General features: G+C 44.7%; 1 protein-coding gene across 3 annotated transcripts in view; it reads left to right on the top strand.

Moving 5' to 3' along the window:
- ZMYND8 (zinc finger MYND-type containing 8) overlaps nt 1–15,010 on the top strand; it is a 123,770-nt gene that overhangs the window by 78,711 nt on the left and 30,049 nt on the right. For all 3 annotated transcript variants that reach the window (XM_049780509.1, XM_049780508.1, XM_049780510.1), the window contains one exon: nt 3,156–3,637. In XM_049780509.1, the coding sequence (XP_049636466.1) occupies nt 3,156–3,637 (482 nt within the window). The remainder of the gene's footprint in view (nt 1–3,155; nt 3,638–15,010) is intronic.

The raw sequence follows: 15,010 nt of genomic DNA, 5'->3' as shown, positions 1-15,010 counted from the left end.
TTTGCACTACTGTTAATAAAGGGGTGCCATGCATGTCACTTTATTCCCTTTCAGCATGCAATTTTTGTTCAGAGTAATTAGTTCCAACTCTCTCTCTCTCTCCCCCCTATCTCTCTCTCTCTCTCTCTCTCTCTCTCTCTCTCTCTCTCTCTCTCTCTCTCTCCCCCCTATCTCTCTCTCCCCCCTATCTCTCCAGCCCTCTATTATCACTTTCATAGTAGACCCTTCTCTACTATTTATTTATTTTTGGTTTTGGGGCCACACTCGGCAGTGCTCAGGGGTTACTCCTGGCTATCTGCTCAGAAAAAGCTCCTGGAAGGCACAGGGGGACCATATGGGGTGCCGGGATTTGAACCAACCACCTTTGGTCCTGGATCGGCTGCTTGCAAGGCAAACGCCGCTGTGCTATCTCTCTGGGCCCACCCTTCTCTACTCTTAACTGCACTTTCTGCTTTTTGTGGCAAACTTCCTACCATGGGCTGGTCTTTCTAAATCTCATCTCTAGGGCCCGGAGAGATAGCACAGCGGTGTTTGCCTTGCAAACAGCCGACCCAGGACCAAAGGTGGTTGGTTCGAATCCCGGTGTCCCATATGGTCCCCCGTGCCTGCCAGGAGCTATTTCTGAGCAGACAGCCAGGAGTCACCCCTGAGCAACGCCGGGTGTGACCCAAAAACCCAAAAAAAAAAAAAAAAAAAATCTCATCTCTATTGTCTCTGGTTATTATTTCCACAGTTTATTTTATTTTCCTTATATTCCACAGATGAGTGAGATTATTATGTATTTATCTTTCTCTTTCTGCTCATTTAACTCAGCATCATAACCTCCAGGTTCATCCAACTATAAGTAAATTTCATGACTTCCTTTCTAAAGGCTGCATAGTATTCCATTGTGTAGATGTACCACAGTTTTCTTTAGCCTCTCATTTGTTATTGGGTACTTAAGTACCCCAATTTAATTTTTGTTTTTGGGTCATACCGGGTGACGCTCAGGAGTTACTCCTGCCTATGCGCTCAGAAATTGCTCCTGGCTTGGGGGACCATATGAGATGCAGGGGATCGAATCGCGATCCATCCTGGGTCAACTGCGTGCAAGGGAAATGCCCTACCATTGCGCTGTTACCCCAGTTCCCTAAGTACCCCAATCTTAAAATAGAAAAGAAAGCTCCAAACATATGAGTGCAGTTGAGTTGGGATTTGGGGTGCCTTTCTCTGTGGAGATGTTATCTATGGTGGAGTGACTATTGACTATTAACCACATCATAGGGTACGTAGTATTTTTTTGGGGGCCACACCCAGTGTTGCTCAGGGGTTACTCCTGGCTGTCTGCTCAGAAATAGCTCCTGGCAGGCACGAGGGACCATATGGGACACCGGGATTCGAACCAACCACCTTTGGTCCTGGATCGGCTGCTTGCAAGGCAAACGCCGCTGTGCTATCTCTCTGGGACCAGGGTATGTAGTATTTTTTGTTCTATTTTTTTTTAATTAAAATTTTTTTTTTGCTGTGTGTTTTTTGGGGGCACATTTGGTGATGCTTAGGAGTTCTTCCTGATTCTGTGCTTACGGGTTACTCCTGGTGATGCTTGCAGGAATTCTGGGGATTGAATGCGGGTGGGTCAATCACATGCAAGGCAAGTAAGTACCTTGTCTGCTCTAGCTTTAACTTAGAATTTTTTGTTTTACTCTTGTTAGGCACCATGTTATGCAATACTGTTACTGAGAAGATTCCATATGTATCACTTGATCTCCTTCCAACACCCAGTTTTTGTCCAAAGTGATCATTTTCAAATACCATCACCATAGTGGTTCCTTCTCAGTCCTAATGTCATTTCCTTACTTTGTGGCAAGCTTTTTACCAATGAACTGATCCGACTGTCCCTCATTTCTATTGTCTTTGGGTTTACATATATATATATATATATATATATATATATATATATATATATATATATATATTTAATATCTTGGAGATGAGTACAATCATTCTATGTTTATCCCTCCCTCTGACTCATTTCACTCATGATACTTTCCATGTCTAAAAGGAAAGGGGGTAGTGGGAAGAGAGAAGAAAAGTATGTGTCATAGAGGCAGACTGGGTATGGGTGAAAGGAGAATTTGGGGATATTGCTGGTTAGCATTGAACACTGGTGAAGGTATGGGTGTTGAAACATTATATGGACACAACCATCTACAGCTTTTTTAACTGTATTTCACAGTGATTCAATTAAGACTAAAAGCCGAAAAGCATGCAAACAAACCAAAATCCAAAATGACAAACAAGGCTACTCGGGTCTTTTTCTATTTTAGCTACCTTTACTGATCTTGGTGAGTCCTTATGATAGAACATGGGCTTTAAGTGGCTCACTTATTAGCCATTCAAACCAAGTCACTATAAACAATATTTCAAATAGGTAGCTCTTGCAAGATTTGGCAAGCACTCAAGGCTCATTTGGTTTGCATTAAGGGCAAAACAATTCTGGAAGCAGCTTAAATACTCAACAGTTATTGACTGAATAAAGAAAATGTGCTCTGTACCTACAATGGGGAACTATCCATCCAACTTAAAATTGGAAGAAAATTCTGGAAATTAGACAATATGACTCCCTATCAAGGAACTTCAGTGAAATAAAAGCCAGTCATAGGAGGATAAATAACACACAGATCCACTTGATGCAAGTCTTTTGAAATGGTAAAATTTGTGGAATTGTTAAGAGTACATGGTGGTGTTTAGTGGAGCTGTGGGGATTAGGGACTTCCTCATCAATAGGCATAAATTTTGAAAATTGATTATTTTATTTTTGGTTATTGGGCCATACCTTGCTGTGCTCACAGTTTACTTCTGGTTTTGTGCTCAAGGATCACCCCTGGTGAGCCTTGAGTGCTGGGGATCCAACCTGGGTCAACTTCATGCAATATCAGTCTTTGTACTCTACCTCTGGCCTGTGGGCATAAGTTTTATGTTGAACCAGGTGAATAAACTGAGCTCTTGTACAACCTGGTGTCTCCATCGATAATAATGTAGTGAACATTTAAATGTTTCTGAGAGAACTATTGTGCTATTCCACAGTAAAAAAAAAAACTAACCCAAAACTTTTCATAATTGGGCCTGGGGAATGTTAGCAATTAACTTAACCCTTTTCTCTTCTGCACTCCTAGGGCTTGGGTTCCAATAAATAATTGCTACCTCATGTCTAAAGAAATTCCTTTTTCTGTGAAAAAGACGAAAAGCATCTTTAACAGTGCAATGCAAGAGATGGAAGTTTACGTGGAGAACATTCGCAGGAAGTTTGGGGTTTTTAATTACTCCCCATTCAGGACACCCTACACACCCAATAGTCAATACCAAATGCTGCTTGATCCCACCAACCCCAGCGCCGGTGCTGCCAAGATTGACAAGCAGGAGAAGGTGAAGCTCAACTTCGATATGACGGCGTCCCCCAAGATCCTGATGAGCAAATCCCTGCTGAGCGGGGGCCCTGGCCGCAGGATCTCCCTGTCAGACATGCCTCGCTCCCCCATGAGCACAAACTCCTCCGTGCACACGGGCTCTGATATAGAGCAGGACCCCGAGAAGAAGGCCACGTCCAGCCACTTCAGTGCCAGCGAGGAGTCCATGGACTTCCTGGACAAGAGCACAGGTCAGCCCTGGTGGGGAGGGTGCAGGCAGCCCAGGTCCCAGGTTTCACAGTGTCACCACATCCCTCATGCAGTCAGAAGCTTGACTTTATTTGCAGTGGAGCACATTTTCTTTCTTGGTTGTTGGTAGATAGGTACCTTATGTGATGTGGTGGAGCTTAGGGGGCTGACTAAATCTGGGTCTGAGGAATAGAACTTGGGACATTGCTCGAATCTTGTGCTTTCAAGAAATAATCATAGCTCTAGCCTACGGCCAGGCACTAAGGGTCTCCAGGCTACAATTGAACCATGCTTTGCAGGAGTTACTATGTACTGAGGATTGAATGGAGGTTAAGTGCATGCACCCTCTGTGCCTTGTAATTCTTTTTCTTTTTTTATATTTATATCTGCTGCTACTTAGGGGCTAAGTCTAGCTCTGCACTCAGGAATTACTTCTGGTAGGCTTGGGTCCATAAATGCAACACAGGGTTTGAGCTTGGGTTAGTTGCTTGCAAAGCAAGCACCCTAACTGCTGAACTATCTTGCTGGCCCCTGTGCCTTGCAATTTCTTTGTATGCCAAATCCCAATTTTTTTTATTATTTTTGTGGGTGGTGGTGGTGGTGGCAAGGGTATACCTAACATTGCTTATGGGTTACTCCTGTCTCTGCAGTGAGAAATCGCTCCTGGCAGGCTTGGGAGATCTAATGGGATCCCAGGTTTATCCTGGGTCAGCTGCATACAAGGCAAATGCCCTACTGATGAGCTATTGCTCCGGCCCAATTTTTCTTTTTCTTTATTTTTTTGGGAGGAAGGGGTAGGAATATACCTAGCAGTGCTTAGGGGTTACTCCTGGCTCTGCATTCAGGATCCTGTCACACCTGGCAGTGCTTGATGGAGATCATCTGGGGTTCTTATGATCTAACCCAGATTGATTATGTGCAAGGAAAGCGCCCTGACTACTGTACTACTATTGTCTAGCTCTCTCTATGGACCCAACCTTCAGAAAATTTTTTTAATCTGGGATTATTCTCAAGTTATTTCCCTTTCTTATTTTTACTTTTTTTTTTTCATTTTTGTTTGTTTTTGGGTCACACAGGGCAGTGTTTGAGTTACTCTTGGCTCCACGCTCAGAAATCACTCCTGGCAGGCACAGGGACCATATGGGATGCCAAGCTTCAAACCATCTTCTGTCCTGTGGTAGAAGCATGCAAAGCAAATGTCCTACTGCTGTCTCTTCGGGACTCCCCCCCCCTTTTTTTTTTTGGGACCACACCCAGCGTTGCTCAGGGGTTACTCCTGGCTGTCTGCTCAGAAATAGCTCCTGTCAGGCACAGGGGACCATAGGGGACACCGGGATTCGAACCAACCACCTTTGGTCCTGGATCGGCTGCTTGCAAGGCAAACTCTCTGTACTATCTCTCCGCCCCCCCCCCACCCCCATTTTTAAATGTGGCCAGTGAGCTAGCTAAATGAGCCCAGTATATGCTTTATACTACTGGGGTTCCTATGCTCAATTCTTGGCAGCACATGCTTTTACCCCAGCACTGCTGAATTTAATTCAAAAACCAAAATCGAAACAACCCCTCCCCAAAAGAATCTTAATTGGGGGGGCTTGCGAACTATTTTATATAAGGGTAAATAAGATATAGGGTGGCAGATGAACCACTTTGTTGGATTCCAGCAATACTGGGTGTGGCCCTACCTGCTATTCATAAGGGCCCCCCAGTAAGTAGTGCTGGCTGAAAAGGAAAATTGGAACTTAAATGCCAAACTTTGTTCTCACATTTAGTTACTTGTGAAAGCTTGAAAAACTAGGATACTTATCCTCTCAGCTTTCTTGAAGTCTGCCCGCACTGCCCTTTATGAACCATGTTACCCAAAAGCTTTTGCATTCAGCTGGCTGCCAGCTCTGAGGCTTGTGGTAGGTGGGGCAGTGGCTGAGCCCCGAGACTGTGACCCACAGTAGACACACCCTTCTCTAGGACTCCAGCCTGCTGTAGCCAGGCAGCAAGCCAGTGTGGACTTTGAGATCCTGGCCTCCTTCCAGAGGCCTGGGACATTTGCATCTTTATTTATAATCTAGTTATTAAATGTCAGCCCACAATTTCTAAGAATTTTTTCCAGAATGAAGGGTCTCTGCAGGTTGCCCTAAGTATGGTCTATCCTTGTGTGGTCTTCAGGTCTCCCTACTCTTCTTCCTCTTTCCATTTCTTAGGGCCTTTTAGAGTTGGGAAGTATAAGGGCTCACACCCTGGGGCTCAGTTCTTATTTCTGGTTGGTGGCTCTTTCCTGCCACTGCTTGTTTCCTACACTCAAAGTGAACTAAGGGTAGACTGATACCAGCCTCTTTCATTTCTTGTAGGCAAGACTGTGGTTGCTATCTTAGCTCAGGCTCATCGTGATTCCAGATGATGATGCAGAGCTTAGTTTTGGCTAATTTCTCCCCCTTATCTCTAGTTAGAGTCCTTCAAAGCTTTACTTCTGTTTTTCTGGCTTCACTTCTAAGCCAAGCAAGCTGCTGATCATACCAGCTCCTTAGCCTGTTTTTTCCCTCAGGGACACAGTTGGGCATTGAACTGCCAGTTTCATGCATGTAAGGCTGCACTTTATAGTTGAGCTATACTGCCAGCCTGCGAACACACTTAGAAAATGTTTCAGCCTTGGATTTCAAAAGTTAATTTCTTTTATATGAGCTTCCTTGACTTTTGACGTATTCTAGGACCGCCTCTTATTTTGTGCTGAAATATTAAGTCTGTAATTCAGCTTCATCCTAAAATAAAAATTGCATATTGGTCTGAAAGATCATTATTGGTTGTTTCCAATACATTTCAGGAAATACTTTTTTTGGGGGGGGGTTTGGCTATACCAGTTATGCTTAAGAACATCAGTGGGGCTATACTAGTGTGCTCAGGAACCCCTCCTGGTGGGTCATGGGGTTTGACTCCAGGTCAGCCATATCCAAGGCAAATGCTCTGCTTGCTATACTATTGTTCTGGCTCGGAAATACTGGCTCCCAAATACTTTTAGACAGCATGCATAATATGCTTTATATAAGTTTCTCTTTATTTTCTCAGGAGATTCAGAGATTGAAATGATACCGGGATTTATGATGGGATAGTTTACTATTTTTTTTTTGTTTTGTTTTGTTTTTGTTTTTTTTTGTTTGTTTGTTTTTGGGCCACACCCGGTAACGCTCAGGGGTTACTCCTGGCTATGCGCTCAGAAGTTGCTCCTGGCTTGGGGGACCATATGGGACACCGGGGGATCGAACCTCGGTCCGTCCAAGGCTAGCGCAGGCAAGGCAGGCACCTTACCTTTAGCGCCACCGCCCGGCCCCGATAGTTTACTATTTGACTTTTTAGTTGTATGTAAAGTGAGTAGATTCTCCATTTTCATAGACTTAAAAATTTAACTTTGGTGCCTATGTTCTGAGTTGTTGAGTAGTGAAGAAATATGACTGTCAATACTGTCATAGCCTTACCCACTACAAATTTCATGTTTGGGGTCAAAGTAGAAGCATGTTGGACTTTTGAATGAGTATCCCATCAGTAGAGTGAATCTGCAGTGCTTTTGTGTCTATATGAAAATAAGATACTGATTTTTGGAGGGGTGGGAGCCAGTGGTCTAGAGACCCTTGTGGTGCTCTAACTCGATCTTGGGGGTTAGTCTTGTGACTCCCGCATGTAAGGCATGCACTCCGACCCTTTGAGCTATCACCAATCCTGGGACACTGAAGACTTTTCATTTGTTAATTCTTTGTTGATTATTTGTTTGTTCATTTGCTTTGGCCACACGTGCAATGCTCAGCGTTTACTCCTGGCTTTACACTCAGGAATTACTCTTGGCTGTGTTCAGAATATGATGTGCTGGGGGTGGAATCCTAGTTGACTGCATGCAAGGCAAGCACCCTACTCTTAGTACTATTGATTTGACCCCTCATTTGTTAGTGCTTTTGATATTGATCTTGTTTGTTTGTTAACTGGGTCTCACCTGGACCATATCTGGTAAAGAGAATTGAACCTGGGTTGGCTGCATGCAAGGCAGGCACCGTCCCTGCTGTACTGTTGTTTACTGGTCCCATTTGTAGATTCTGTGTACTATTAATCCTTTCATTCAGTCTCCTGCCCATTAAAACCATCTGGTAAGTTCACTTCATTTTGCTACAGGATACATGCTGCCAGTTGGAAGCCAAATGAAAAGAGATGATGTGGATACAGATTCTGCCTGGGCGTTGTTCACTGGGATAGATGGGAATTAGAAGTCACTTAGTTTCCTCATTTTATGAAAGACAGGTAGAGGCTCCCTAGAGCCTGTAGACAGGTGCTGTATCCTGAACATGCAGCCCAGCTTTCTTTCCTGCTGCCCACAGCTGCCCCCTGCTGTCCGCAGTGGTACTAACTGTAGAGGAAAGAAGATTAGAAATATGATTGAAGGGAATCCCACAAGGAGGACTCGGATTGATTATTCAGATCTGTGCCTACTGTTATAGGACTGAAAAATCACATTACTTTCAGTCATAAATATTTTGTTTGCTCACAACATAAAACTGCAAAATGAAATAAGTTAACAAATCAAAATTATCAGAGACTTTAGAAACCTTTTCTGTTTGTTTGTTTTTGGATCACATCTGCTAGTGCTCAGGCTCTGCACTCAGAAATTACTCCCGGTAGACTCAGGGGACCATATGGGATGCTGAGGATCGAACCTGAGTTGGTCTTGTGCAAGGCAAATACCATACCTGCTGTACTGTCACTCCACCTCCCTAGAAAATTTTCTTTTTTGTGTATATAGGGGCTCAAAATTCTGCCTTTATCATTCCTTTATTGGGAGGGGGCACTCAAAAGCTCTCATAATTTACTCCTTGCTCTGCTCTCAAAAATCATTCCTGGCAGGCTCAGACCATATGAGTTGCCTGCCTGGTTGACCAAGTGCAAGGCAAATGCCCTATCCGCTGTGCTCTTGCTCCAGCCCCTGCCTTGATCATCCTTAGAGCTGAAGTAAAGCTTTCTAAGAAGCACTAGCCTCAGTTAACAGCCTTCCCTGTCTGGGAGAGGGAAGTCTCCCGAGCATTTTCTACTCTCTTCTTTATCTACACTTCCCATTAGAATTGATCTTTTGTCAATATTTACTTGTGGGATTGAGTTAAGTGGTTAATGTGTTTGAGGAGACGTCCTAGAGCCCTGTTCCTACCTCCCTCTGACCTAATGGTGCTCTTGGGTTACTATTTAGAACTTTAAGAAAATGCATGTGGGGGCTGTCAGTTGCTTTAGGGTAGGGCTGGAGTGCCTGCTTCACATGCTAAAGACCCAGGTTCTAATTCTGCAGTAAGTAGCTAACTGCACAAACCTGAGAGTGGCCTTTGAATCCTTTTGGTGTGGTTCAAAAACCGGAAAGAAAAAGGCTAAAAAATTTTTTTAGAAATGCCGGAGAGGTGGCACTAGAGGTAAGGTGTCTGCCTTGCAAGCGCTAGCCAAGGAAGGACCGCGGTTCGATCCCTCGGCGTCCCATATGGTCCCCCCAAGCCAGGGGCGATTTCTGAGTGCTTAGCCAGGAGTAACCCCTGAGCATCAAATGGGTGTGGCCCAAAAAAACAAAAAAAAGAAAGAAAAGAAAAAGAAATGCACACAAACATGGGGCCGGAGAGATAGCATGGAGGTAAAGCGTTTGCCTTGCATGCAGAAGGACAGTGGTTTGAATCCCAGCATCCCATATGGTCCCCCGAGCCTGCCAGGAGTGATTTCTGAGCATAGAGCCAGAAGTAACCATTGAGCGCCGCCAGTGTGATCCAAAAACCAAAAAAAAAGCATGCACACACATATATAAACCTGATCACCATATACTTCCTTTATAGTGTGTGTAACTATGCATTTGTCATAAGATAATTGCTAATTACTGAGATCACGTTTATAGACCTTCCTATATCTCATGCACTGTCTTGGTACTGGTTTGAAAGTCACTGTCAAAAAAAACAGCTCACTGTCAAATCGAAAGCTCCTCAGCCAGAGAGATGGCTCAGCAGCTGGGAGCACATGGTCTACATGCCTGAGTCCTGAGTTTGATCCTGGGCACCCATTTACTCTGCATCTGGCCAGTACTGTAGTAGCCCTGTGAAGCCCCAAAAGCAAATAAAAAAAGACTAGGGATTTAGGAGTTTGAGGGATTGGGGAGGAACCTGGAGGTAAGTGAGGAAAGGGAGAAACTGGAGTGGAGTGAATGCTTGGTCACCAAGTTACACAAACTCTGACTTGTACTGTGTGTGTCTCGCCTGGTATGCTTAGCTGTGGGATGTGGGCACTCTTCTAGCTCTTGCCAGGTACAGTTGTTGTGCCAGTTGCATCAGAGAAATTAAGATATTTTATTTTATTTTGAGCCACACCTAGTGATGATCAGGACTAACCGACTCCTTGCTTTGTGGTCTGGGATTACTCTTGGCTATACTGTGGGGAACCACATGCTATGCCAGGGAATGGCTGTATCTCGTGCATACGACTTCCTGATATACTATTTCTCTGGCCCAAATTTAATTATTTTATGTGAAAACTATCTTACCTTTTACTTACTGGGGATGGCAGGAGAAGAGAGGAAAAATATGTATTTGCCCTCAACTGTATCTGCACAATTTGCTTCATAGAGTTCATATTGATAATGCCTGCTTTAGACAGTTTCCTACTTTCTCTTTAACTTCCGGTCTTGAACCCTGTCTGGTAAGGAACTTTCAGAATTGCATTTCCCTCCCCTCATCATCCTGCACAGCTCTGTTCTGTGGTGCCTCAGTTCATGTCTTGTAATTGTTCAAGGCAGAGCCCTTTGAACATAGATTGTTTTTAAGATTTTATTGTTGGGAAAATTCAGCCTGAATCATTCACTCCTCTACCCCACTCTGAGCACTGGGGGTGAGGGCAGGAAAGGACATTTATTCTAATTCACTTCTGAGACCCCTGTTTCCTGGAGTCAGAAGAGCATTTAGCACAAGTTCACATTTTGTCAGTGATGTGTTTTAGCCCACACAGATGAATTGTACATCAAAGTATAAAATCTGACGAAATTATTTGTGACTTCAAAGGCAATTAGTTCTTCCTTTGAGCAAGATTTATAGCTTTATAAAAAGGATTGGCGTCCGTTTCAAAGCTTTGTTGGCTTGAGTCTTTCCAAATGTCCTTTTGCTTTTGAAAATGTCTGTCACATGGTTTCAAACAATGTTTCTCCATCTTAGCACAGTTGACATTTGGACTGGAAGAATTCTGAGTTGGGAGCACTGACTGGCTTGGGCATCCGTAATGTGTGAAAGTGTCCCTGGCCTATCAATGGATGCAGCTTGCATTTCCCTGTCCTCATGGTCTCTACACATTATTGGGGATCGTAGTTACCTACCTCCAGACCCACTTGAGAACCATCACTTTAAAGCATTTTGAGTTTTAGCACAAATCATGAACTTGATATTGCTTAGCCACCATCTTCTCTTTGTTTTTGAGTCCTACTCAGCAGTGCTCAGGGCTTACTCTTGGCTCTGTGCTCAGGGATCGCTCCTGTTGGTGCTTGGAGGACCATATGGGGACATTAAACCTGGGTTAACCACCACGAACAGGGCAAGTGCCCTCTGTACTATCTTTCCTGCCCCTAGCAACCATCCTCTTCGAAGCTCTTCAATATTTATAATTAATTTTGTATCTTTTTTTGTTTGTTTGTATTTTTTTGGATCACACCTGGCGGCGCTCAGGAGTTAATCCTGACTCTATGCTCAGAAATTACTCCTGAGGTGTGAAATCATTTTGGGGGACCATATGGGATGCCAGGATTCGAACCACTGTCCTTCTGCATGCAAGGCAAACAAACGCCTTACTTTCATGCTATCTCTCCGGCCCAATTTTGTATTTTTTTAAACCCCTGAATATAAAATATCCCTTTCAGATTGGAATATTACAGTATTAATAGCTCAGGATTGTACACTTAAGTAGTAACAACTGAATAATGGGGTGTTTCTCCAGAGTTTTGCTTTGGTGTTTTGGACCAAAGCAAACAACCCCTGTGCAATACCCTAGTGGTATTTGTGTCTGCTCTCAACTTCTACTCTGGATTGTTTCTGGTGATGCTTGGGGGGAAACCATGTGTTGCTAGGGATGGAAGCTGGTCTGACATATAGATGCCACCTCCACTGGGGAAGGCTATATAGAGGGAAGAATTCCAGGGGAAAAGGGTGGAGTGGAGAAGACTGGTGAACGCTTGTGATTTTGATTTTGATGTCTGCTAAGTAACCCCCAAGCTATCTAAACATTTGGCCAGTCACCAGTTTTCAAGAATGTCACTGTTGGACCTTACTATTATAGAAGTCCTTCCCTTCCTTGACTTTTTTTCTGGTACCAAATTATTTTGGCACCTGTTTTGAAGGAAACCCTATCCTTCTCAGCACACATACAAACAAGCTCAGTAAAAGTATTTGAAACAGGGTAAAATAACCCAGCATTTAACTACTTCAAATTGGTGCTTTTGTTTTGGGCATTCTTTTTTTTTTTTTTTTTTTTTTTAATTTTAGTTTGTTTTTGGGCCACACTCAGTCATGTCTCCGGTTACTCCTGGCTCTGTGCTCAGGGCTTAAGAAATAATCCGGGCACTGCTCAGAGGACTAGATAGCTGTCAGAGATTGAACCTGAGTTGACTGCATATAGGCAAATGCTCTCGCTGTTGTACTCTGTTGACTCTGGTCCCTAGTCATTCTTTTTTTGGAGTGGAGGCAAGGGCACATTGGAGGTGCTCAGGACGTACTTCTGACTGTATGCTCAGGGATCACTGGGGCCTGGATGACCAAACCGGAGATTGAACCCAGGTTAGCCATGTCCAAGTTAGCGCCATTCCCACTCTACTCCAGCCCTCTAGATGACTCTTAAATGCTAGATGGTTGACACATCCATGGTAAATGATTAAACCAAACTCAACATGAACAGTGTTATCTGTTGAGAAGGTCAGCCTCAAAGTTTTTTTTAAAAATTTCAGATGCTGGGGCCGGGCGGTGGCGCTGGAGGTAAGGTGCCTGCCTTACCTGCGCTAGCCTAGGAGACGGACCGCGGTTCGATCCCCCGGCGTCCCATATGGTCCCCCAAGCCAGGAGCGACTTCTGAGCGCATAGCCAGGAGTAACCCCTGAGCGTTACCGGGTGTGGCCCAAAAACCAAAAAAAAAAAAAAAAAAAAAAAAAAATTTCAGATGCTCTAGATGGGGTCCAGGCAAGCACGTACTCTACACCACTGAGCTTAGTCTCTGATGGGGGAAGGGTTTGGGCAGGGAGAGGTGGCTACACCTGGCAGTCCTCAGGGCTTATTCCTGGCTCTGCTCAGGGATTACTTCTGGTAGTGCTCCAGGGACATATGTAGTGCCAAGGATTCAACTGAGTTGGCTCTGTTCCAGGCAAGTACCTTAACCCCTGTGCTATTTCTCCAGTCCCCAGGAGAAGGGTTTTTTTTTTTTTTTAATTTTTTTTTTGGGGGGGGGGGGCACACCTGGCAGCCTTCAGGGGTTACTCTTGGTTCTGCACTCAGAAATTACTCCTGGCAGGTTTCAGGGACCATATGGGATGCCAGAGATTGAACCTGGGTCAGCTATGTACAAAACAAGTGCCTTCCCCCAGTGCTATTGTTCAGCCCCCTTTCATTCATTCACTTTACCAAATTATTTTGTTGGCTATCCTTCATGCTTGTTATTGTGTTTGGGTGCTGGCTGTGGTATTACTGGCTCTTGAACACATGCTGGTTGTTGAGAATCCCAGGGGTTCCTGGTGGTGTCCAGGGCCGCACTCCTGGCTCTGGAGTTTGAACATATTCAGTTGTTGGTCTTGCCCCGGACATCGCACATACAGCTTCAGTGCTTGTGGTTGACTCAGGAACACACTGACAATTTGACTCTTCTGGGCTGGCACTTAGAACCCCTAAGCTACCCCTAGGTCCTCTCTCTGAATTGTTTGATGGAACAGGAAGGTGGCTGCTCTCTGGGGATAGTTTACTTTGTGAGATACTTAGCCTCATCTGATGTGGAATTCCCTAGTGGCCACATTACCCAGGTGCTGCATGAACCTTGGGGGTTGGGAAGGGAGGCCAGTGCAGAGGGTACTTTCTCTTTGCTGAAAGATGGTTGAGTTCAAGTGAGGGAGCCAAATAAGTGTGGGCCCATCTGGGTTACTGGGAGGTGAATCTGGAAAGAGAAGGCAATGCTGCACAGTAAGAACACACTTACTGGATGTAGGCATAGCTCGGAGAAACAGTCACTACTTAAAAAAAAAACAACAAAAAACAGTCACTATTTTAACCCCTATAGGTTCTGTCACTCCCCTTGTGTGTATGTTTTGTTCTTTTTTGGGGGTGGGTGGGGCACACTCGGTGACACTCAGAGGTTACTCCTGGCTCTGCACTTAGAATTTAGTCCTGGCCAGGGCTGGAGAAATAGAATGGAGGTAAGGCGCTTGCCTTGCATGCAGAATGAGGATGGTTCGAATCCCGGCATCCCATATGGTCCCCCGAGCCTGCCGGGGGAGATTTCTGAGTGTAGAGTCAGGAGTAGCCCCTGAGCGCTGCCGGGTGTGACCAAAAAAAGAAATTAGTCCTGGCTGGCTTAGGGGAGGGGTATATGAGATGCCAGGTATCGAACCTGGGTAGGTTGTGTGTTGCAAATGTGCTACTAGCTGTGCTATTGCTCTGAACACTTCCCCATCCCCCATGTTTGTTTGTTTTTTTTCATCCCCCTTGTTTTATTATTAATTTCTGCTTTGCTGGCCCTGGGAAAGGGAGTCAGATGTTCATGACTTGCCTGAAGTTGCTCAGCCAGGCAGCAGCAGACCATCTAAACCCTGAATCAGACTTAAATTCACTTCTCTCCTGTCCACTCTGTTCTTTTCAAAAAGAGCAGCGAGGACTGTTGGCACTTGTCTGTCAAATGGTTGACCCAGCTTCAGTATGGTTCTCTGAGCATCTCTGGATGCTGCCCTGAAGGACTCAGGGCGGACCAGGTAATCTCTTGTGTGATAGGCTCTGTGTAGTACCACATCCTCAAATTCCAGCACTGTACCACCAGAATCAGCAGAAATGCCCTAGTACACTGTTGTGGAGAGATTTTCTCTAGACCCTCAAAAGAAGACATTGGCAGGTTCTGGCACTTGGAGCACCGCACCTGTGCCTTAGGAGAACTTGTGTACACGTTTAAAGCATTGAGAATCACTGTGTGGCAAGTGAGGAAACGGAGGTTGAGCCTTACCAAATGCCTGATCATATTCTGATGCCTGGGGAGGTCCTGGCAGCAGTTACTGTCTCCGAGGGCCCAGACTGCCTCCCTGTTACCGTGTCTTGTTATTGGGAAAGAAGAAGCCTTGGTCATGTCTGGTGCACTGCTGGTCCCAAGGTGGTAGTGATATGTGT

Source organism: Suncus etruscus, chromosome 9 (genome assembly GCF_024139225.1).
Source record: "Suncus etruscus isolate mSunEtr1 chromosome 9, mSunEtr1.pri.cur, whole genome shotgun sequence".
NCBI classification, from domain to species: Eukaryota; Metazoa; Chordata; class Mammalia; order Eulipotyphla; family Soricidae; genus Suncus; species Suncus etruscus.
The sequence above is the reverse complement of the archived record's forward strand: the minus strand, read 5'-3'. Positions and strand labels throughout refer to the sequence as shown.